This window comes from Tyto alba, unplaced genomic scaffold (genome assembly GCF_018691265.1).
Source record: "Tyto alba isolate M040663 unplaced genomic scaffold, T.alba_DEE_v4.0 Super-Scaffold_38, whole genome shotgun sequence".
In the NCBI taxonomy this organism is placed as follows: Eukaryota; Metazoa; Chordata; class Aves; order Strigiformes; family Tytonidae; genus Tyto; species Tyto alba.
In genome coordinates this window covers 29654961-29680151 of record NW_024881313.1, presented here as the reverse complement: position 1 = coordinate 29680151, position 25191 = coordinate 29654961, and the positions used below count along the sequence as shown (strand labels likewise).

At 40.5% G+C, this 25191-nt stretch overlaps 1 protein-coding gene across 2 annotated transcripts in view; it reads right to left on the bottom strand.

The window, feature by feature from the left end:
- The window catches only part of ADARB2 (adenosine deaminase RNA specific B2 (inactive)), a 315788-nt gene that overhangs the window by 81339 nt on the left and 209258 nt on the right, over positions 1-25191 (bottom strand). For both annotated transcript variants that reach the window (XM_032982641.1, XM_032982642.1), the window contains exon 3: positions 22581-23488. In XM_032982641.1, coding sequence (XP_032838532.1) covers positions 22581-23488 — 908 coding nt within the window. The remainder of the gene's footprint in view (positions 1-22580; positions 23489-25191) is intronic.

Genomic DNA, 25191 nt, shown 5'->3' with positions numbered 1-25191 from the left:
AACTGGTGAGGGAGGAACTACAGGGCTGCTGAACGCCCACCGGCTCCTTCCTTGGCATCACCCAGTTAAGAGGACGAAGGCCAGGCCTTTAGTCAGCAAGTGAACACTGTTGCCTGCCCTCCAACAGTTCAAATATTTATCGTGTTAAATATCAACTTGGAGAATATTGCGTTCGTTTAAGCTTTTCACGTTCCAATGATTTTTTATTATTTCCATCGACCAAAATAAATGAAGAAAATGTTTCAGACTACACATGAAAGCATGTAAAAATCAATAACTGGATTTTAAAAGATCTAGAATGTCTTGAATACATTCATTTTTCAAACATTTTTCTCTGATCTTTAAATAGCTTTTCTTGGAGCATAACATTTTTTGAAAAGTCAAATACAGAGCATTAAGGGTATAATTACCATTTTAATTATAACTCAATCATCCTATCTACTTTGCATAGAAATTACAGCTTTTATGTCAGGATTTTGGGTACTCACAAACATTCAGGAGTAATTAATGCTAGAGGTTTTCACTGTATGTGAACTTTACTTTGTAGCACTTATTTCAACTGGGCTTCATTCAAAACGTGTAAATATACTGAATTTTATATTCATGATTTTCAAGCAAAAAATACTTCTCCATAAACATCTGTAAAGCTGAGACAAAAAGATCAAAACCTGACAATCCTGAAAACAAAATGGATTTGCCTTCCTCTTCAAATATGATCAATCTATGAAAATATGGCCAGAAGAAATTCCAGTGGCAGCAATGAAAAAATTCCCACTAATCAGTATCTGACCAGACTCATGGAGCATTTCTGATAATTTGAAAATATTTCTGGAAGGTATTTAAGATTCAAATTGTATTTCTAGACATCTTTAACATCTATTTTTCCTGTTTGAGTTTTTATGAGAAAAAGCTATTTTAAAAGATTTATTTTAGGAAATGATTTTACCTTGCAAATTTGTCTGCTGTATGCCTCTGTGATTACAAGTATATGTATGTGTGTGTGTACATGTGAAATTCAGAAAAATCAATTACAACAAAGCTGTTTTTCATCTGGTTAACACCATGATATTAGATTTAAGCTATTTCTCCCTGTCAGTGTTGAAATAGGAAAGAAAATATTTTTGTGGGTATAAATATAAGGAAATAAAATGATCCTCCATTTACAAATGGGCACTGTCTCTTATTTTACTGACTTTTTGTCTGTTCTACATGTCACAAAAGACTATTCTGTGCATTTCTGTAATTTTCCATGTGTTGTGTTTTGTGGTGTGCTGGAACAGCAGATGCCTTTTCTCTTTCCTTTAAAAGTATGATAAAGCCAAAGAAATTTTACAGAGGAGTCTCACAGACCATGTCCTCTGTCTTTGTTTCACTGTTAATGATATCATGACATTTTCTGTGCTCATTCATCATTTCTTGGCTCAAGTAGTTTTGGGAAGAAAAAAGACAATTGTCCCAACAGCAAGGCTCTGGCTCCAGTTGCAGTGCTTCACCCCCAAGAAGTGGTTGTCTTTGTGTGGTGCAGTGGGATCTTCTGCACATGGAATTGCTTTTGCCTTCAGTAAAAGCCTTGAATGAAAGCCCTGGCCAAATCAAGCCTCTCATCTGGGAAGTGCTGCTGGATCTGGAGGGAAGATTCATGATGCTTATTATCAGCCTGCACTTGAGAAAGATGTCTTACACTCCCGGTTGTGGAGCTACAAGTAGGTTACATCTGAAACGCATGCGATTAAAGCATTTATGCCAAATCATATTGTGCAGTCTGCATATATATGTGCAAAAAGCTCTAACTTTTTTGATGGATGAATGCAAAATATTTTCTTATTATACCCATCAGCAGCATAAAGTGAAGGTGAATAGATTTTACACTTGGACTGCTCCGTGTTCTTGACAGTTTTGCAAAAAGCCCTCTCAATCTCTCTCTGTCCCTAATCTCTGCCAGATGAAACTAGGATCCTGATGTAATTTTAACACTGGTATCTGAAAAAAAAAAAATAAAATGAGGCGAGATGTGAAATGGGAGGCAGAAAACAGATTTTATCAGAATCAGTTGGCTGGCCTGACTCGGCATTGGCCTGCACATCGTGTAGTCACTTATCCCAGTGCTAGAGAATTTCATACTGCCTGGTGCAGGGGAAGATTTCAGAAATGTCTAAGCCCATTGATTTCCTATAGACTTGAGTCTTGTCCACACAGAAAACTTGCACCTGCTGAATTTAAATCAGCTGTTAAACTCTGTGTGAAGCTAAACCAGTGCAAACCTGTGTGCGACAGTGTTATTTTCATGTATTTACAAGATGTCAGTGAGACAGTAATGAAAGCTTTTTCCTCCCTCCCTATTTCATTTTTAACAGGAGTCAATCCTAATTTCACCTTCAGTCTCTGGAAAGCAGGAACTGGGTTGGCAAGGCTCGGTTAGCCCAGAGGATGACTCCAGTTATCCTGCTGGACTGTTTTCTGTGTGCTTGAGCATGAATTTGATGGGTGAAGCAAAGTCTTCTGCCCAACGAGAGGTGTCCTAGTGCTCAGGGAGAGGACACCCTCCAAGCACAAGAGCTCAGATGGTAGAGAACTTCTTCCTACCCTGTTCCTGTCCCTGTATACTGATGTTGCTGAACCAACACATTATGTGCAATGGGAACAGATCCTGACTAAATCTAGGTGACTTATGCCATGCAGCAAGGCCTTATCTAGGGCTTTCCATTCAGTAATAAACAGGGCTAGGCTTTAATTAGGGACCTGGCAGATCCTGTCCAATACGTAGAACTGTCCTGGCAGATAGTGGGCTGGACTAGACTCTCATTTATCTGGTGTTTGTGGGTGCTGCAGGTAGGATCCCTTTTCTGCTGAGGAGCTGACAGCTGCTGTGTCTGCAGCCAGGGCCCTTATGTGAAGGCCACCATGGTGTCACACCATGAGGACCTCCTGTGCATGGGGAGCCAGAGGGAATTGCAACTCAGCTGTGGCTCACACCAAAGAACTGTCCGAGCACGTGGTGGACTCTGTGTTGGAAACATGCTTAAAAGCGCATTTTTCCTCCCTTGAGCTACACTGTGTGGACTTTAATGGGGTCTGTCTGGAGACACTGACATCCCAAGCAGCTCCTCAGCAGTGTCCAGCTCTGCTGGCAGCAGGGATCCAGTCCTAGTTCCAGAACAAAGGCTTCAGATCACCTTTACTGTATATGGTAAGTTAACCATTTGTCTCCAGTGGATTTCAGTGCACTCCTGCAGTATGCCTCAGCAGGAACAGCTGCCTTTTCTTTTTTTTTTTCTTTTTTTCTTTTTTTTTTGAGTGGACACTGTCTTATCAATCTGTCAGTACTCAGCTTTAAATATGTAGATTTGCTCATCTGCATTACTGATCTGATGATGATCTTCTAATAAAACAAAACACCTTGCAGCCTTCAGAGTACCAGAGATACCTGAGTTTTTGTATTGTATTTATAGAGTAAAATTTTGGAATATTTATTCACTATGAAAAATTAAACACTTTTCTAAATAAATTAAATCATTCATCTGAATGTGTTGATTCTAATCTATGCAGAGCTATAGTGATCTTCCATTAAATGTTAACAACATCTCAACTTCAAACTGAGATCTAGCTCCTCTGCAACAGGAATGAAAGTGCAACACTAGAAAACATCTGAAATAATTAATTTTCTTTTTATGTCACTCTCCTGTAAATTTTAAAAGGACTAGTCTCAGTCCTCAAAGTGCATGAAAAAACATTTTCCCCCAAACAAACCTGGACTGCAAAAGAACCCTGATCTCAGACTTATGTGGAAAATAGGATTTATAGTGAAAATACTAGGTCAGCATAAACCATAATGGTGCTGTAACGATGATGAGGTTCTTTCAGTTTGTTTCTTGCAGAAGGAAAAAAAAAAAAAAAACAAACCAGGCAGATATCCTTACCTAAAGAAAAATGATCATAGAGCAAGCAATAATTCTTACGTTCTGTTTTGGTAATACCTTCAATTTAAAAACTGTCTGTGAAAAGGAGTTTCTCATAATGAGTTATTTAGTCACTATACCATCTAGGGTATAACTGTCATTCTAAAGGGAACATCCATGCTATGATTTGCTGTCAGTCTATTGTACACTGTAAGTCCATTCATTTTTTTCCTTAACAGGTGAAGATAATGCTGTGATACACAGTAAAAGATAGATGATAAAAACAATTCTTTAAGAAAAAAAAATAGACACAAGGGGTTTGGCAGGAAAATATGATAAAATGTTCCATTCTCCTTTTTAAAGTACTATAATAAAACATGTTTGAAGTGAAATACAGATAACATAAACAGCAGAGCATGGTCCTGCAATCCCAGCATGTTATTGCATAAGGAGCAGTCATGAAGCATTCCCACCACAGTTGCCTGTCACACATTAGTAACAAGAGTGTTTAGGACTGTTAAATAATTGTGTTAAAGGGACATGATCAACTTACATAAAAGGTGTTGTATTTCTATCAGTTGTATTTGACTTGACAAAATTATGACTAATTTCAAACCCAAAGATTTTAAAGCCAGAAGGGACTGTTTTGATCTCCTCCTCCAGCTTCCAACACAGTACTGACCATGAAAGTGTTGCAACAGCTTTTCCTGAAATTAGCTCAGTAACTTGCAGCTCAGAGGAAAACCAGATGGTAAACATCCTGCTCTATCCTGCTTCTGCTCAGGGTAACTGGTAGAAGTTCCTGAAGACTGGAAGAGAGCAAATGTCACTCCTATCTTTAAGAAGAGCAAGAAGGAATATCCTGGGAACTACAAATCTGACAGCCTCATTCCATCCCTGGGAAGGAGGTAGACAAAATCCTCCTGGAAAGCATTTCTAAACACATGAGGGACAAGAAGCAGACTGGGGAGCAGTCCATATTGGTTTATGGAGGGGAAATTGTTCTTGAGGAACCTGACAGCCTTCTATAATGAGGTGACTGGCTTGGATGAGGAGAGAGCAGTGAATGTTGTTTATCTTGGTTTTAGTAAAGCCTTTGACGCTGTCTTCATAGCAGCATCATAGGCAAGCTGACAGTGTATGGGTTAGATAAATGGATAGTAAGGTGGACTGAAAATGAGCTGAAAGACTGGGACCAGAGGGTTGTGAACAGTGGCACAAAGTCCAGTTGTAGTCATGTCACTGGTGGTGTACCCCAAGGCTCATCACTGGGTACAATACTATTAACATCTTCATAAATGATCTGGATGATGGATCAGAGTGTGTCCTCAGCAAGTTTGCTGGTGAAACAACATTGGGAAGAGTGGCTAATACACCAGAGCGCCATGCTGCCATCCAGAGGGACCTCAACAGGCTGGAGAAATGGGCTGACAGGAACCTCATGAAGTTCAACAAAGAGAACTGTCAAGTCCTGCACCTGGGGAGCAACAACCTCAGACACCCAGACAGGCTGTGGGCCAACCAGATGGAAAGCAGATTTGTTGAGAATGACCTTGAGGTCCTGGTGGACAACAAGCTGACTGTGAGCCAGCAGTGTGACTTCATGGCAAAGAAGGCAAACAGCCTCCTGGGTTGCATTAAAAAGAGTGTTGCCAGCAGGTCGAGGGAGGTGACCATTTCCCTCTGCTCAGAACTGGTGAGGCACATCTGGAGTGCTGGGTCCTGTGCTGGGCTTCCCAGTCCAAGAGAGACATGGATATACTGGACTGAGTCCAACAATGGACCACTAAGATGATTAAGAGACTGGAGCAACTCTCATATGAGGGGCAACAAGAGCTGGGGTTGTGCAGCCTGAAGAAGAGAAGGCTTAGGGGGATCTCATAAATATGTATAAATACCTGATGGGAGGGAATGAAGGCAAAGAAGCCAGAATCTTCTCAGTAGTGCCCAGTTACAGGAAAAGAGTCAACAGGCACAAATTAAAAACCGTTAAATTCAATCTGAATACAAGAAAATATATTTTTTGTTGTTTTGTTTTTTTTTTTTTGTTTGTTTGTTTGTTTGTTTTTGTTTTTGTTCTGTGAGGATGATCAAACACTGGAACAGGCTGCCCAGAGAGGTTGTGAAGTCTCCTTCTGTGATCATACTCAAAACACAACTGGACATGGGTCTGGACAACCTGATGTAGCTGATCTTGTTTGAGCAGGGGCTGGACTAGATGACCTCCAGAAATTCCTTCCAACCTTAACTGTTCTGTGATTCCATTTATGAAAACCTTTTATGATCAACTTTATACTTTCAACAAATTCCATAATTAGTGATTGTATTTCCCTTTTTTTTTTTTTTAATTTGATTTTTTTCAGCAGCGATCAGGGAGTAAAGAAAGCTGAAATAAATAAAACAATCATAAGCTGTGGCAGCAAGATGCAAAGTGCTGTATTCAGTATTACACTTAATTCCTTGTCTAGGTTTCCAGTTGACAATATCCCTTTAAACTACAAAAGCAAAACTAGCCAGTGACACAGCCAGTTACTTTTTTGTCATCCACTCTTTAGGCCACTCAGAGATATCTGCATTGACATTAAAAAGCCATTATAAGCAATTTAAACTCTGAATTGATCCTGACACATACATTCAGGTCTTCCTCATATGGCCTTTCAATAGTTCTCAATTCAAACTAAGAACAAGCATCACCCTATAAACAGAGGAGATAATTATACTTTATTGATTAGCCCCCTGAGGTATGAATGGAAACCACGTAGCTATTTGAGAACAACCGTCAATGTGGTTTATACTTGTAGTATCTCAGTCTTTTCCTTTCCAAATATTCCCTAAATGTGGTCCTCTAACATGGAACCTGTACCCAGCAAAATTTTGTCACTGGCTTCAATGGAAACCAGAATGTCAATGTAGATTCATAAATGTTGATATTATATAATTCCCACAGCCGTGTTCCAGTGTTACTCAGTTATGGGTTTACCCTGGCAAGCAGCTCAGAACCACGCAGCTGCTCATTCCCTCCCTTCCAGCTGAAAGGGTAAAAGTGAGAAAACTCATGGGTTGAGATAAAGACAGTTTAATAGGTCTATTATTAATGCCTTAACTCTGAACATCCTCCCTTCCTCCTTCTTCCCCCATTCCTGAGCATGACACCATATGGTATGGGATGACCCTTTGGTCAGTTGGGGTCAGCTGGCCCAGCTGTGTCCCCTCACAGCTTCTTGCCCACCTGCAGCCTTTTTGCTGGTGGGGCAGCATGAGAAGTAGAGAAGGCTTTGATGCTCTGTAAGCACTGCTCATCAGTAGCTAAAACATTGGCCTGTTATCAACACTGTTTTGGTCACAAATCCAAAACATAGCACCCTAGGAGCTGCTATGAAGAAAATTAACTCTATCCCAGCCAACAGAAGTACACTCACTCAGTTTCCTCCTAACACCTGCCCATTCATCTCTTGATGTATTGCACACAAACCCCTCAGATCATTGCAGACTGCTCCCTTTCTCTAACAAACTGCAAAGCCCTTCACAGCTGCCAAATACAACAAATGCTCCTGTTTAATCCAGTGTCAACATTGATTGGCTTCAGTTTTGCTAAGTAAGGATTTTAGCACCTGCCCCATCTATCCTATAGCAAATGTACCACAGCAGACTCATCAACAGACATCTGATTTACTGCATTTCCAGATTACAGCTGAACCTCTAATCAACCATTTCTCAACCTTCTGCTTTTTTTTTTTTTTTTTTTAATGAAGCCCCTCAGAAATCTGAACCAGATATGTTAGAAAAAGGAGAATTTAACAGTTCTCTGAGTTTATCTTACAATTTGAGAGAAGAAATAACTTTGTTAGGATTACTAAATCCTTTGAACTGGCAACACACTGCATTGAAAAAGTGAAATTGCTCACAGCTGTTACTGGAATGCACTTAAACACAGATGATCAATTGTGGGTTACCAACATAGGTACAAATAAAACAAACAGTCTTTTTTCTTGCCTGCTCCCTTGGCCCCACCAATCAAGCACTGAGACAACTGCCCTCATATTCGCCCTTTCCAGTTTTGTCCCTGACAGACACATGGGCTCAGCCTCTCCATCCACAGGGAACCTGTTAGCGTTTGCTTTCCCTGGCTCAGCAGGACTATGCCCCAGTGATTACTGCAATGTCACTTGCTACTTTGCTCTGTACTGTATAAAGCAAGAAGGGGCCCACAGATTCCATAAAAGAGAAAAATTTTCTATATGAAAAAAATTAATCGGTACAGTGGAGTCCAAACATACACAACAGAACTCTGCCTCCTTCTTGTTTTGTGTATTCCTACATTGGCAGCAAATTGATGCTAGAGTACCTATGTAAGTGTTAAAGAAACAAGACTTCTGGATGCATTGTACCACTCTACAGAAAGTATGAGATGTCCATGGCAGCCAGGATACCCCAAGAGAAGAAGCAGGGACTTCATGCCTCTGGAGTGGTACACCTCTGCTATCACACTGATGCCACGTTTGCAGCAAACGCTGGTACTCCTCTCCCACCCTTCTCAGGGCTGGCGTGGAAGGAGGGAGCTGCCAAGATATGGCAGGAGGGGCTTTGGCACAAGTTCTGGGTGTGTATACGCTGGAGCCAGACCCACGCTGCTGTGGGATCCTGTGTTCTGTACAGCTGCAGCTTGGTGATGCCAAACCTGTGGTACCTTTGAAGTCTGGGTCAATGCTATACTGACAGCGAAAGAATTCCTGCCTGATGCTGAGGTCAGAACCGGGTGCTACATGAGGCTGCCAGATGCCTGCATTTTTACATGACTCCCACTCTACCCTGAAGAATTCCATTTTAAGTGAAAAAGTCCAGCTGTCTCCTGAAGGGAACAAGTTGAAATGCACCATATCAAAACCTGTTTCAGGTTACAGCCACAACAATATCATGATTACGCCAATTTGATTCATCGTGTAGGCTTTATTTAAGAAATAGTTTGATAACATGCAGCTATAGGGAAGCACTTACTAATCCCAAGACTTCTCTTAGACCCTCTGTGACTCTGCAGGCTCAGAATCATACTTTTAAAAAAGAGGATGCACCAGCCCCCTGTGTTAAGAAGAAATGGGACCAGAGACACCAGTATGTCTCAGTATGCATTACCAACATGCCCCCTGGTGTGCTGGCTGCTGCCTTGGGCGTAACTGCATTGTCCCCTGTGCAGGACTAGTTTGGGTTGCTCCTGCTTCTACAAAATACTCATTTTTATACTGTACAGATGGAGAGTGAGTGTCTTGAGGTATCTGCTGCTATCAAATACAGTTGAACAGTTTCAAGGATTACTAGGAGCAGCAGAAAACTGATCACAGAAAGCTAATTTTGTTAGGAAAGCAGTCTGAAAACATGCACAGAAATATCTTCTGCAGAAATATTCACATCACATGAATGGCTGCAACCATGAAGGAAGATAAAAGGATGGGAAAACTTCTCTGACTGCTTGATTGGCCCTTCTAGTTTCTGCACCGAAGCAGTAGCAAAAAACATACTGAAAGAGCACAAAAATGTTTAGCCGATAGCTCCATACCCTGCATGAAACACAGAGTTCCCATGTATTTCATTAAACTTATCTGTAAGGAAGTCTAGCTTGGGACTCACCCAGGGAAAAAGGTCCCTCTGCAATTGATTTTAATTCAAAAGCTTTCTGTTCATGAAATAGAAGATGAGAAAAAACATGAACAATTTGTTGTACCCAGAATTACCCCAGTAACTAAATGTATGAAAAGGCTGAGTGATATACAGGGCGTATTTCCTCCAGCGATAAAATAAGAACGACCTCTGTGACTTCATTTAGGTTCCACCTCTCCTGAGTTACGAGCCATTCTTCACTCATAAGGTATATCCCATATCTCACTCAAACTCTCAGTGGACCACAAAACTCCCTTCCAGAAGAAATTATGCTTCCCTCAGTCTGCAGAGGATTACCCATGTCAGGCAAAGTTATATTATTGTCTTTAGTGCTGCTAGGAATTACTTTCAGGATGTTTCAGCTCATTACCTCAAGTCTTCATCAGCTATTTTCCAAGCATGGTAACCTTTGTGATACAGGTACTGTATATATCTACAGTATTGATTCTGCTTCTCCTGCTACATTACATGCAATACATGTAAACAAGAGTGTTTTGCTACCAGCTAGCAAGGTGCAAAATGGTAGCAGATCTTGAAGCTACAAAATGCAGATAAAACCTTGAAGTAATCAGCTGAACTGTCGTGGAACTAATTCCATGATATAGTGGAAGCAATTATTTGCACTTATATGTCTTATTGTAAAGTACAATCTGTCCTAAACCAATCCTGTTGGTGTTGTCAGGACACATTTAACTCCCAGTGCTCCCCTTTTAATCAGTAACTGGTTATTAATTAATTAGGTAGTGATAATGTTGTTTTGCATGCATGTGTGTTATTATTGCATTTGATTTTGTGCCTCTGCACAGCACTGTTAATTCACTGCAAACGCAATTGTGATAATGTGCTCTAATGCAAGTGATTATTGCAAGGACAGGGCACCTAACATTTGACCTAAAATTTTACTGAATTGTTCTCACAGCTGCTTTCTTACTTCCAGCTCCAGCCTGCTCCCAGCCTAGATGAGATGCACCGGGAGAGAGGAGACTGTTACTAATAACAGGAATTTTCATAAGGGAAAATGGAAACCAGTAACAGGGCAACCAGAGCCAGGAAAGGGAATTAAGGTTGAGGACTTCATGGGAGGCCGTGGATGGGAGCTGGGGCTGGGCATGCGGGGCTGGGGGCTGCCTAACACCGTCAGGGCAAAAGGCAGCTCCTAAAGCCCGCGAGCGAGTAAGCAGAAATACGCAGCAGATTGAGGGTGTCTCACAGCTCTTGCTTGTCTGCTGTGCAACGTGGAAAGATGTAGTCCCCTTTTTCTTTTTTGGTCCCAGTTCTGCAAAATCAATCAATTTTAATGCCGGGGGTGAGACTGTCCATAGAGAGCAATGTATTTGCTAGCAGTTAACACAGAGGAAATCCTCTGTCCTCCTAGTATTAGTGATGCTTAGTTATGCTTACTAAATAATGTATTTTTTAGTAGATTTTTCTTCCAGTCTGAAAGCAGGAGCAGATACCAACTGTGTGAAGAGAGAAACAAATACTAGTAGAAAACTGACTTTATCTGGATTGCATTTAATAGGGGCCAGAAGCCGTGAACTAAGGATATTCAGCTGAAGTAGTTCAGTCAGAGATAGCTAAACTTTTTACTGTGCTTATTTAAATAGAGAGGCCTGAACTGGAGATTAGCTATTTATCAGCTGCATGATGGAATGAGAAACAGCTGCAACATATTTCAGGGTAAGTTTGATATTTTATTCGCTATAAATCCACAAGTTGAAATTCTGCTCTGGTTTATGCCTGTGGGAATACAGAATAAAGGTATTAGCTTCCCACATTGTTTTGCGGCTTCATGCCCACGTATATCAGAGCAAATTTAGTTTATGTTGGTTCAGTTATTCACCTTAATTTCCCAACCACAAAAAGGACTTTTAATATTTGTAATGCTAGCAAGTATATGTGCAAAGAAATAAGCTCCCAGAATACAGTACGTGGCATGGGTAGCAAAATGCAGATCCTAGCTGCCATCAGAGCATTTCCCTATGTGTACCTTTGCAAGGATTTCACTTTAGGACTGTTCTATAACTCTAACAGTTTTCTTCCCATACCTGGGGTTTTTGTCTGATTTTCAGCAACTGTGTCAGTTCTGCTTCTCATCCCAAAAAAACTGTCCCCAGGTCCTCAGTGGAGTAATTTTTATATTTTAAGCTTCTATTTCTGACCTTACCAAGTCACCTTCAAATCTGCAGCTGCTCCCACACACCAGATACCACTGCCTAGGAAAGGCAAACTGCTTGTGCTGATATCCCTGCCAGCATCTCACATTCTGAAATGGAGAAAGAAAAAAAAAAAAAAAACAGGCTGCTAACCACTACAGTATGAGTGTTTAGTTTGCTCAGATCAGTTTCTTGTCAAAGGCAGCCTGGAAGTGTTTAAGTGTTTCGGTTTGTTTGTTTGTTTTTTTTTCCCCACTTTGTCTTTGCAATGTTTCTTTCTCTCCCACCACTCAGTTCAGCCTCATTGGCATTTATCTGGTGACCTGTTGTTATCAAGGGCTCCCCAACAGATCCCTTGGATTTGCACAAGTTGCTCCTGCTCTGCCACGGGGCAGCTTTTTTCAGATATCTGTTTGATTTCAGCTCATTTACATGGCAAGGATGTTACTCTGCCTGTAAGGACTTTCTATTTTGGCTTGTTTTTTATATATAAAGGAGATTGTATTATATTTTTTTTTCTTTTTGAGAGAGGTAGGTCTTAAGATGTCTCTAAGTTCACAAATGTCCAAGAAAAGATGCAGGCAAAGATGCAATTTTCTGAAAATTTACATTTATTTTAGGCTCCTGCCTATTCATAGAGGGAAAAAAATCAAAATACCTACATCAAAGACTAGTAAATCTGAAAGTCATGTTACTTTCTTTTTTTATGAATACAGGATTTAAAAGGAAAATTTATGCACTGTAGCTTGTCATTGTTTTAGGGAATGCTATTCATTTCTTCCTGTCAGTGTTCTCCAGAATGTGGTGACAGCAGCAGCCTTGTCCCTCTTGTACTTTGATTTCCCTCAAAGTCAAAATGTAAAACATACAGCTGAAGGTTCTTGCCCTGGAAAAGCAGAGGGCATCTCCTATCAGTAGGATTATTATGACTGTGACCAAAAATATCTGACAAAAAAAAAAAAAAAAGGGAAAAATAATTCCTACATGAGGGTTCATATGACAATATTTTGTAGTTCTGTTTTTCAGAACTTTTTGTGAATTTGAGTAAAATAATCTGCTTATTTAACAAGTAAATAATGTTTAAGATGTCTTGCTGTCTTCTCTAATTAGCAACCAGCACCTAGTGGAAGGGCAAATACAATCCAAAGGCTCCCCCAGCCATGCTGAGATAATTGCCAAAGTAAATGTTGATGGTTTAGTCATGGTCAAAACCTCATACACAGACAGATGTATATGAATTCTGATCAGCAGGAAAGTGCTACACCACTGATGAAGGTATATTTTTGAAGAAGATAAGCACAAAACTGACAAAGATATCTGTGTCAAGAACTCATGCCTGCTGTTCTGGTAATGTCTATATAACTGTATGTAGGAAAAAAATCCGAGTGGCCTTTAGCTGAGCACTGAAGGAAGAATGCGCAATGCTACAAAAGGTGGCAAAATACAACAACGTTTTAATGTGTTGTCAGCCCTGGCTGGGAATAACAAACCCCTTGGGTTGAGCTGCAAGCTCAGTGATCCATATGATCCATAGGAATGTATGTGTTAGGGCTTTTTTGTTTTTCTTGTGTAGGAGCTGATAACCACCTTCAGCATCTGTAAAAGTGTTTTCCAGAATGGTGACCCTCATGGGCCATTCTTCTTCTCTCCATGTTATCATATTATGAGCTGTTATAAACATTATTATAGGACACTATTTTGGGTGAATCATGCTGCTTTCCAAGTGGTGCAACTGCTAACTTTTGGCTCAGAGAACAGTTTTAACACCTATGTGATCTGTTTCTATTTTCATCTGAATTGTTAATACTCAGACACAAAAGCTTCAGTGTGGCTCTGGTGTATCTTCTGGTGTGCATCAGTCAGCTCATCTGCCCCTCATTGCTGCTATAACCATGAACCTTCAAGGAATTTGACTTTATGCCTGTTGTGTTATTAACCACTGCTCCCTATTATTTTCTAGCTCAGCTTTCTTGGTTGCTGCATGTTGATGGCCACTGCCTTGGTTTGCAGAGGGTTTCTGTGTAGCTGGATCAGGTTTAAAAAATCACGTTCAATTTCTGTACCTCTTTTGGACACTGTTTCTCTGCAATGACCAGGACAATGAAGCCCTAACAGTATATTTGTAGTGCTGTTATGAACTGTTGTTCATATGATGAGTGTACAAGGGTCATTAGGCAACAAGGTTAGAATGACTTGTGTGTGTATCAAGAAGAGTACAAGAGAAGAGGGGGCTGATTCAGGAGTAATGAGTTTATTCTCCAATATTCCTGAGAGGATTATTCCCTAACAGTATAGGGCAGAGTTGACTTGGATAAAAACTAATTATCAACCAAGAAATTAAACCAGTGTTGCTGTCTTCACCCTCTCCGCAAGACCTTGGAGACTCATATTATTCCTTGTGTTTAACCTAATAAAGCATTGACCCACATAGGAGGGAAAGGAGTTGATTGTAATTATTTCTGTGAGTCATAGTCCCCAGTTCATAGAAGATAGTCTAAAAACAGGGACTCAACAATGAAATGGCGTGAACAGAAGAATCTACCAAAACATGTCCATTTTGCTCATTTGACTATGTTTGTTAAGGGAATATTTTCTTTCTACCTTTAGTTTTTTAAAAGCGAACTGGATAAAGAGTGAGAAGGAACAGCACAGAAGGAATTTATACAGCAAATCAGTATGGCTTCAGTAGCACGGGCTCATTTGGGTGACATGTCAGTGTAGCACTGATTTTAAGGTACCATTGTCTGAATTCAGGTCTGATTACGTGTCTGGTGTCTGCAGCAGATGTGATGACAAGTAGGTTAAGAGCAATCACACTTAGGTGCTTTCATAGCAAATGTCTACTCCAGTTTGGAAGACAAATAAGAAATAATGGTTAGCTTGCTTGGAAGTAAACTCTGACATATCAATTAGAAAACCAGAAAGGATGAAAAAGCAGCATAAATTAATCTAAAGACAATATTGAAGTATTTAAGGTAGAGGAGAAAATGTTTATGGATGCATTAATGTTTTATGTCTTAGAATTCAGTCTAAGAAGCTGATTGGTATAGTGAAACATAGACAATATTGATTGTTTTAATTGAATAAAACTGTGTGATGAAAGGAGATGGATAATTTACCCACTTTCCCAGTGAATATGCATATTTATCTCACATTTCTATTTCTAAGGAGTTTGTAAAAATATTTTATCTTAAAAAAAGTTCACATCATGCATAATGCACATGAAAAAAAGAAAAAAAAAAACAAACCTTGTTCTGATAAATTTTGCTCCCATTTATCCAAACATACTTGTAAGATGATCATATAAAGCAAGCACTAAGTGAACAACAAAAGATTTTACTCTCCCAAAGAACATGAGCCAATTCTTTGGTTTTGTTTGGTTGTATAAATGTCTAAACATATAAATCCCATTTTACATCCATTATAACAAGTCTAAAGCTTACTCTGTCCATTAAGTCTCAACATTCCTAAGAGTAAGCCCTAAATATATTCTACTTATTGAATTTTATGACATGCACACTATTTTGTGTGTGTGTATGTGTATAATCCTTTCACACTGCAGTATGCATGAGCAGTTTAGCTGAGATAAAGGGGCAGGAGAAATTTTGGTTTTCTCCAAAACTACTATACAAATGCACTATTTCAAGGCTAATGGTTGCAATAAAATAAACCAGACAAAGACGTTCACTGCTATTCAGCAGGAAGGGAGAGGTCCCTTGGCTGCCTGTGACACTGGGCTTCTCAGCAGCATCACTGGGGAAAGTTCAGGCTCTGAGCTGCTGCCTTCCCATGGTGTGCTGGAATTTTGTGTTAGTAGTCTTCCCTTCGCACTGCTGGCACAAGGACCACAAGAGGGAGGTAGTCATCGTAAAATAAATGGCAGGAGCTTGCTTCTGTTACTCTGTACAGAGAAGGAAAAATCTGTTTGAATAATTAAGGCTTCCTAGATGTGACTACAGATAAAAATAGATAAAGAACGTGGTTTTGGCATGACTGTATCACTCCAGCTCAAACAGAGAAGGCTTTGCATGGAACTCGACCAAAGAAAAATTCACTCCAGGCGCTTGTATTACAGCTCCATTTAGCGGAGCAGAATGATCATGGCTTGTATTAAGTAGATAATAATGAAGCATCATAAACAATGTCAGGATGCAAGTCCAGGACTAAGCAGGAGATTTAACGAGGTCCAGCTTGCTGGGAGCTTTTTGAAGTGTCCCTAGCTCATTTACAAAGCCAGAATGCAACAAAGGCGATTCTGACAGCTGCAGGAGTGTCTGGTTTAGAAGGAAGTTTTATGTGTGGATGACACCAGACTGGGATTCTGCTTTCATGTACTAACTAGCTCTGCTCATTGCTGGAGCCCTAATCATTCTGCACAAACTGTCTCACCATAATGGGTCGCACAAATAATAATTCTTCACAAATCAGATCCATACCATCAGCTTCCCAGATAGGCAAGACTGGTTCATCGTGGTAAATAGCAGAAGTCAGCAGATGACATGCTGCGTCTCACTAGCCATGTTTAATAAGCAATCTAGACTCTGAAAGGAAGAAATCAAATGCTGATTCTGTGGATGTGGGGATAGTATGAAGTATTTGCAACTATGCTAAAAGAGCAGCCATCAGCCAAGTCAGATGGCTAAATTGGATTCACCCCTCTCTAAATGCATTGTAATCACAGTGGAGTCTTCAGAGTCTTTATAAAGGACAATTAGAATGTTTTTTTTTTTTTCATTTTTTTTTCAGAAGAAGAAGGGGCTTAGGTTGCTTATAAACTTAAACTACATAAGTGTATATATACTTGAGAAAAATGTTTTTCAGCCTTAAAGATATTTTAATTGAAGACATTAAAATTATTTTTTTTTTCACTGCTGTAAATGAAGGTCAGCCATTAATTAACTAATTATCACCATTATTACAGCTCTCCTAAGTATTATCAATCAGGTGAGTGGTATATTTAGACTTTAATATCTCCATTAGAAGAGTTTTGTTTAGCATACCTAATGCTCTATATCACATATGACTGAAAGACAAATGCAGGGGAATGTTGTGGAGATCCTGTTGGAGTTATCTATGACTGGGAGGGAGGAGGGATTTACAGGGTACAACAACTGAGGAGCAAAAGAGAAAGGTATGGAGGGTGAAGAGAGACATGTCAACTCAGACACTTCTTCCTGCAGCAGATAGCTGGAGCATCACTGTAGCCCAGCTGATGCAAAGTAATGTGTTATTTTGCAGTGATGACTGCTTATCATGTGGAAACTCCTTAATGTGTCTGAACATATGAGCTGATGTTATGAGAGCAAGTGACCTGAGTCCTTTTTTACCCTGTTACAAATGTTTCCCATGATTTCATGTAGGTAGCCCTTCTGTGTTTCCCTTTGATTTTGCATGGATTTTATACATTAAAACACAGCAATTTCTTAATCTAAGACTCAAGATGTAATCTCTCTGGGACAATAATCATCTTTGCTTTTGGACTTGTCTGAGGGGTGAGGGGGTGGTCCTGGTTTCTCAACTGTGAGTCCAGAAGTGACTGCAATCTTATTAGCAGCCAGGATAATAATAACGGTATCCAGTGCACTATGCTGTGCCTCTAAATTGGTTCTTTTGCCATTGATTTGCTTAAGAAACTGTAATCTTATAAGTGTCTCGACTGCCCGTTGCTCTGATTATAAAAAGCGATTTTCCCCACCCACAGAGTCAGAAATAGATGGTTGGATATCAAATATTATTTGTATTTCAGAGGCATCACTCCGGTCCCCACCATTTCACTTTCTTGCATGTCACTGTCAGGAACTACACACACACACCTACCAGCTGTTTCTCTTTGTGTCGGAGAAAACAGAGAAAGTTATAAAAAAATGTACTTAGTCATTTGACCAGACAAAGCTCTTAGAAACATGTTGGAACAGCTTCTCAAAGCTCAGTGCCAGCTCCGTGTGCTGTCCTTTGCACCATAGTCAAATCTATCACTGCAGACCTCAGCTCCAGCTTAATTGCAACACAGGTGAGAGGGCATGGTTGCAAGGAAGTTGGCAGATGAGGACAGTGAGAGAAATGAAGTGAAGGAGGCAGGAACAATTGATACTGCTTGAAAACGAACCAGTTTTGCAACACATAGAAACAGGTTTCTAGAGGGAAGTGGATGAGAGGTTTTGGGTAGGGGGCTTTCCCCAACATGGTGGTTGTTCTTCCCATGACACTGCTCACCAAGGTGACACTGAAGTTAGCTGGTGGGGATCCATGACCTGCTCAGGGTAAAGGATCATTGCAATGTGAATGCTGAGGTTATTTTGGTCTGCAAATGAAGCTTTTGACAAATAAGGGATTTAACTGGATTCAAATGGTTAGCTTTATTTGCCAAAGGAAAAACCCCTGTTTCTTTTTGATGATACACACACAAAACACAATGAGGTTTTGTTTAAATAAATAAATTGACAACTATTGCTCTGGATGCTCTGGTTGTGAACCAGCAACAGCAGCGTTAAGCCATTTCAAAGCAGAGTGAATGTGATTTTCACACCTATTCTTTTTTAATTTAGGTCTATTTGAAATCCAAGCACCCCTCTATTACTAATTTGTTATGGCAATATTAATTAATGGTTTTGCTCTACAGCAGTAAGAATGTTGTTTAGACTTAGAAAAACAATCTGTAAAATGGTCAGATGCAGTTGGGGGTCACCTTGATCTCCTAAAATGAGCACACTGCACTTTGAAAGACTGGGATTGTGTGGATGTATTTCTATCAGTGCAGACTCTTCAGGACTGGTTAGGTCAGCACCCTTTGATGTTGTCTCCTACTTTGGAATACAAGAACATTAGCTCCCAAGGTGGGGAGAAACAATTGTCAGACTTTGTAAAAGCTGATAATTGAAGAAATTGTATATTATTTGATGGACAATATGCATTCAGACCCAGTATTCTGTGAAACAAGGAGCAATATTTAGTGACTTAGACAAGGTGCAGAGTGATGCATTGTAATTTCCGTTCTCCTGACACACTTTATCTCTGCCATTAGTTTAGCAGATCTCCAGACTCCTATCTTGGCTACTGTGATCAACATTGTGTGCCCAGCCTCAGACCATCAATAGTATTTATCTTGCACTTCAGTGGCATAGAACAGATAAGAAAGATAAGGTTTGAGGAAGAATGGTAGCTAGTAGATTGATGGGCAAATCTTGTGACCATTTCAGCTGGTTCTTGGTTTATCTCAGCTACCTTCTATTTGTCCTATACAGGAGCAAGATCTCAGGTCCTCCAGACATCATTGTGCCTGTGTAATAATCACAGAAGTGGACCAAAGCACTGTTGATGGCAGTAAAGAAGACACAATCTAAATTATTTTGGCTTTAAATTATGAGATTAAAAATTTTTCCTGGTGTAAAGTGTATGCTTTTGTATATTTTTGGGGTGTAATTTTGCAGTCATCCCAAACACATTGTGGAACAATCATATGGAAGAAAATCAGAGACACAGTGATGTTCTTTTAAGAAAGGACCGGTACTGTAAAGAACTCACAATTTCATGGTGGGTGTTCAGCACTGGCAGGTGAGGGACAGGAGAGGCAGCTGAAGTAGCAAGTTGGACTGCAGCTGCCCCAGGCAATTAATCTATTTCTGGCTTTGTTATTCTTGCATTTCTTTGTTTTGCCTGAATCAGAAGAGATCAAGGTGTCAGGATTTTACATCTATGCTCTGCATTTCCTGGCAGTTCAGGAAGCCTCCTGTGTAAGCAGCACCTCTTAGAATAGACTAGAGGATACAGTGCCTCTTTTGGTGTTTTACATTGAATCTCCCTTGTTCAGCAGAAAAAGTGGCTGTCAGTCTGAGGGCATGCCTGAGGCCCAGGCTGAGGTCCCCTGGGAGCCCTGATAGGCAAGGCAGAAATGTCAGTGGTCAGGACACCCAGCTTATAAGGACATCTGAACTTAAAATTTTGACACTTTCTTGGACACTATGAAATCCATACATTCAGCACAACTGGACTACTGGTATCACAAGATTTTTGGCTTTTCCCATTCCCAGTCAGGCAGTAATCAGGAAAAGTGAATATCTGGCCTCCTAACACCACTGATAACAGCAAAGGGAACAGGAACAGAGAGATGCAAAGTTGGAATACTCTTTGTAAAGGGCAACCACAGAGATAAACATACTCTTGGATTCTACAAAATACTCAAAATATAGGTGAAAGTGTTACAGTGACCTTGTTTGCCTGTCCCTACCTATCAATGAGTTAGCTATCTGACATCCTAACAAATATGATGAAGCACATGAAAAGAGTGAGTGGTTGGGTAGGACAGTAGTTTCTCCTTATTCTGTGAAGAAATCAACCCCCTCCTCATATTTCCAATTTTATCCCTAAGCTGTTTGTGTGTCAGGGTGTTCTCTTGCTATTAAACAGTTTTGGACACAAATCAAGTTGAGCCTACTATGTAGGAATAGCTTTGAAAAATTGGCTTGAAATGTGTCCTTGAGAATGTGGTTTGCACAAGAGCAGGGAGACAATATGGAGCTGAAGCAACTTTTGGAGCAGTTGGCTCTGACCACATCACAAAGACAACTACAGTCTCAATACGGTTACCACCGCTTCGACTGACCAAACAGCCAGATGGGCTGACTGAAGCAGTGAGCAAAGACAGTCACTTGATGAGATACTGCATAACACAGTGAGAACAAGCAAAGATGCTTCTGGATTTAATGCATAAGCTACATCCCAGCTGAAGTCAGTGGAAATATGGCTGTCGGTTTCAGTGGAAGTTGGGTTGATTTAAGTGAGTAACACAACCTTTTTTTTTTTTTTTTTGGTCATAGCTGCTATGTCTATTGATGAGAACAGCTAGTAAGGAGGTCAGCAGAAATCAGTGTTAAGGCTTATCTCTCAATTAATGTGCTGAATGCTGGCATTAAAAGTGCCTGAGTAATCTTTTAGTTGGACAATACATAACCACTCAAAAAATACTGACAGTGACAGTTCAGTGACACCTTTTCACTGACATTTATAATTCTAGAACAGTGAGGAGAAGAAGATAAGGAGGGCAGAAAGGAGAAAAGGCCATAAAAAATGGAATATATGCTGAAGAATGTGTTGCCCAGTGAACAATTGGGGACCCAGGTAAGATGTGATATTCAGGTAGAGGATGATGGTGAAGCCCAGCAACCAGGGAATATTTCAGAGTTCTCAGGCACTGAGGCAATGATGCTTGTGGCACAGTTTCAGAACATGACAAACCATTGGTCAATGAATGCATGATATATACCTGCCAACACACCCAACAAAGTTCACCGGGGGCAGTAAAGCAGTCAGCAGGATGGAACTAGAGTCCTCTTTATATCCAAGTGCTATGTTTCTAAGGGGAAGGATAGGCACGTTCATCAAAACAAACTGCTTTTTACCAGAATTAATTCAGACAGGAAACAGCATAGGAAAAAACCCTATCATTTAAAACCATCTGTACTTTGGAGGAGTACTGGGAGGCTGGAACTGCCAGGTTGGCCAAGGCTTCCAAAATACCTGCGGAGCACTCTGTGAAGATCACTGCTATTATTAAATTATGTTATTATCACACTGGTTTATGGAATTTACAAACCAGAACTAAAAGGAAGAGGTAGGGGATTATGATGTATTTTAGAATTTCTTATATTTCTCATGTTTCCTTTTTGGAAACATAAGAAGGAAACTTCTGGGTCACCAAATATAATTCTTGGGTCCTGCAGGCAATCGTGTCACCTAAAACATTCATGTCCTATCAAACTCCTTGGACATCTAATGAACATCTTTACTAATGTTAATGAGAATTGCTACTAATAATTTACATTTACACACTACTTAAGGATCTTGAAGTGTTCTTTCATATAATATGCTCATTTTTATGACAAGCATATTGGATTTAAATGACTTGCCTAGGGTCTCACAGCAAGCCAGAAGCAGAATGACTCTTAGTGCTCCCAGTGCTTTGCATTAAATCCTGGACATTAACAGCTCGCTTCATAAAGGGAGCTTTGTAGTGGTAGATCACCTCCTGGTGCTGGTGGATCAACCCTTTTATGACAGCGCAAACAAATCAAGAAATTACTTGAACCCATGTAATGCTTCCCAATGTCTGCAAATCCTGGCTTCCTTTGAACTTAGGAAATTGACACAAGTCTAAGTAACTCTAAAATAGCCTTTGGCATGATCAATTATGAAATTTTGATATGTTAAGTATGTACCTTAACTCTATATTTTCTGTACGAATACAGCAGTAATCTCTATATTTGTTCCAGAAAAATTTCAGAGCTTTCACCATCCCTTGTGCTGTTGGAAGCATATTTGAAAATGAACAAAAAAACCTCCCAGAACAACCCCAAAAAATATGCCTATAATAAACATAAATCCTTAACTTTTCTCATGTCAGAATTCTGTGGAGAGTTTGCTCTGACACAGGCACATTTCTTGTCATTGCTGTCTCCTCTGAATGACACTGTCCTCATCAAAAATTAACTCTGAAAGGAGGATATGGGGCATCGCTTTGCTTATGGGCTCCTTTCTGTCAAGAAAGATACAGTACCACAGAATGACCTGATTTTTCTGCCTGTGTCAATGTTATTACTTTCTCTAGCAAATTGAAACATTAGTATTTCCCCTTACATTTTGCCTTTTCATCTATGCCTCCTATGGAAAGGGCTGCAAATTTTACCCAATGATGACAGGATACTATTTTCAAGCTTTTGCCTGTGACATCTGGCTGTTTCTATGAAAAAAAGAGCTATTTGGTGGCATGGCACTTGCTATAACATCAGAGGAACCATCTGGTAGAACAACAGCTACAGCAAAATCGATCCCATTCATTGAAAGAGTTCCTCTAACGTGGTGGTGGCTAGCCAGGAGCTCTCACCTGTGGCAAATGGTGACATTTACTCCTGCTGGGCATGTGGCTGGGCAGCCGAATGTTAAAGAGGGCCTGCAGGGCCGCCTGTGCTGCTTGCCCCTTGGCCAGCTTCTTGCTACGTCCTGAGCCTTCAAATGTTCTCCCGTCCACTCGCACTGCCATCACAAAGCTCTTGATGTGCTGCTTCTCCACTGTCTCCGACAGGCAGACGTAACGCAGGCCTGACCGCAGCTCATTTAGCAGCACCACCGGGTTCTTCTCACTCTCCGCTTTGGATGCCATCTTGTGCTTGTTTTGTTTACCATGGCCCATTAAGTCCAGCGTATGGCAGAGTAAGCGCCCGTGTCGATAAGCAGTGGAAAGCAATTCGTTATTAACGGGGTTGTAGACTGAAAAGTCCTCACTGTGTGTGGATGGTTCGAACTCCTTGAACAGAGTATCTGGAAAGTCTGCCTGATCAGAAGTAAAGTCTGTGGATGGGTTGATGCAGTTCCCCATGGCAAAGTGAGCTTGGCAGGCATTGGGGAACTGAACAAACGACTTCAGAGCTAGCTCTGCAGCACGCATTTTGGCTTTCTTTTTTGTGGGCCCTGTGCCTTCAAACGTAAGTCCATTTACTTCCACAGCAACAGCAAAGACTGGAGCATGTACTGGACCTGTCTGGGAAACCATTTTATATTGTAAACCTGGTTTAAGTTCATGTAGCTGAACCAGAGCGTTCTTTGGCGTCACTGACCATGAGACTTTCTTCCAGATGAGCTGGAGTTTGCAGAAATGGCCATTATTGCCTTCCTCTAAGGGTCTTTTTCTCTTACTGCTAGGTGTTCCCCCTCTTGCCCTCTCATTAGAGGATATTGGATGATCCTCCAGGTTGCCAATGTTTCGATTTTCCTTTACTTCTGCACTGCTGGTACCTGTCAGTAAAGAAAGAAAAACCCTCACATTACAGTTGTCATCATAGTAGCTGACATAATGCCTAGGGCTGGCAGAATAGCCAAAAAGAAACAAAGTTAATGATAGATATCTTTGCTCAGCCCTTTTTGGGGTTTTTCCTCAAATATCTGTATAATGGCTGGTTTATAATTTATAGCACAGATTTTCTGCATGTCCTGAATGTTTACTTGTCCCTAAAGTTCTATTTGTATTAGTCACTAGCCTCCCATTTTTTTTTTAAAGAAGATTATATCATTAAAAGATGAAGCATAACTGATGCCAGGTGACTTAAATGAACTACTGCATTCACACTAGATAATTACTAGTAAAAAGTGAATAGTTCACAAAGTTCCCTTAGGCTGAGATTTGTTCTATAATCCATGTGGGTGAATGCTTATGAATACATTATGAGAAATCAGAAATGATTCACAAATGATTCACAAAGAGAAAAATGGGCAAATGCATTGAATAATCTATTTGCAATGAATACATTGACTGGCACTACTCACACCATAAGCTCTGTGGTGCTAATATCATGAATCCAGCCTAAGAAATGATCTGACAGACCTTCTTAACATTTGAAACAATAATTTGGTCTGGACTCAGATTCCAGTTTAATAAGTGAGCGTCTTTCTGTCAAATTCAGTTGCAGATACCTTTAGTTCCTGCATCAGCAACAACTGATATTTCGAAAATTCTAGATAAATCTAAATGAGACTAAGAAAATCCAGAGCATCATCGTGGAAGTAATTACTGATGTAAGGAATGATCTACGTCAAAGAAAAAAAAATGGGAGAGTGTGACTGCCTGGAGCACAAGGAAGGGAATGAAATGACAGTGGGGAGCTATGGAGGGAGCACTCCATTGTTGTTGAGCCAATGAATCACACATAGCTCTGAACTACACCTGTGCAACGCCCATGCTGCAAGGCAGTGCTCTTTGTTACAGCAGATGCATGACTGAGAACAGCGATTCATCTCACGGATGTTCTGAATGAGACAGAATATGTGTTGCTGTCTAAATAAACATCCTATAACATTTCTGTCATTTCTGATGATATTGTTTAAATGTATTTCATCTCTGATACATCCTCCGGTCCTCCTGTGTGTTTCTTGGGGCAGAGACAAGTTGAGGAAGTAAACATGAGTGTAACCAACCCATAAAGCAACTCATCCCTGGAGCGATGCACCTGATCCCTCTCTGAGCAGAGCACTGCCTGGCTGCCTGCTGTATTCCAACCAACACTGAGCATGGAACCTTTCCCATGGTTTGCTATTGTCAGACATGAGATTGCCACCTGTGCAGGCTGTGTGACTCCCAAGCACAGAGAAGGTTCCTGCGGTCCTTAGAGGACAGAAGATGGTCCCCCCACTTTCTGCAGGGCTGCAGTCATATTTTGTTTCCTCTCTACCCTGACGTACAAGCTGGCTGCAATGTTGTAAGGGGTGAGCTGCTGGCTACGCCTTGAGGAGCTTCTGCTGGAACAGTGTATCTTTGCTGTAGCCCAGTATTAGGATGGACTGACAGATGCACAGGAGCCTGCAGAGGATTGTGTGGAACCAACCGTCATGATTAAAAACTTTATAACCTGACAAGTTGCACTTGCATTAAATATCAAAAGACTTTTTCCCGTCAGAGCAATAAGTCTGCACTCATGCAAGTTGTTCCACAGACAGCAGCTCAC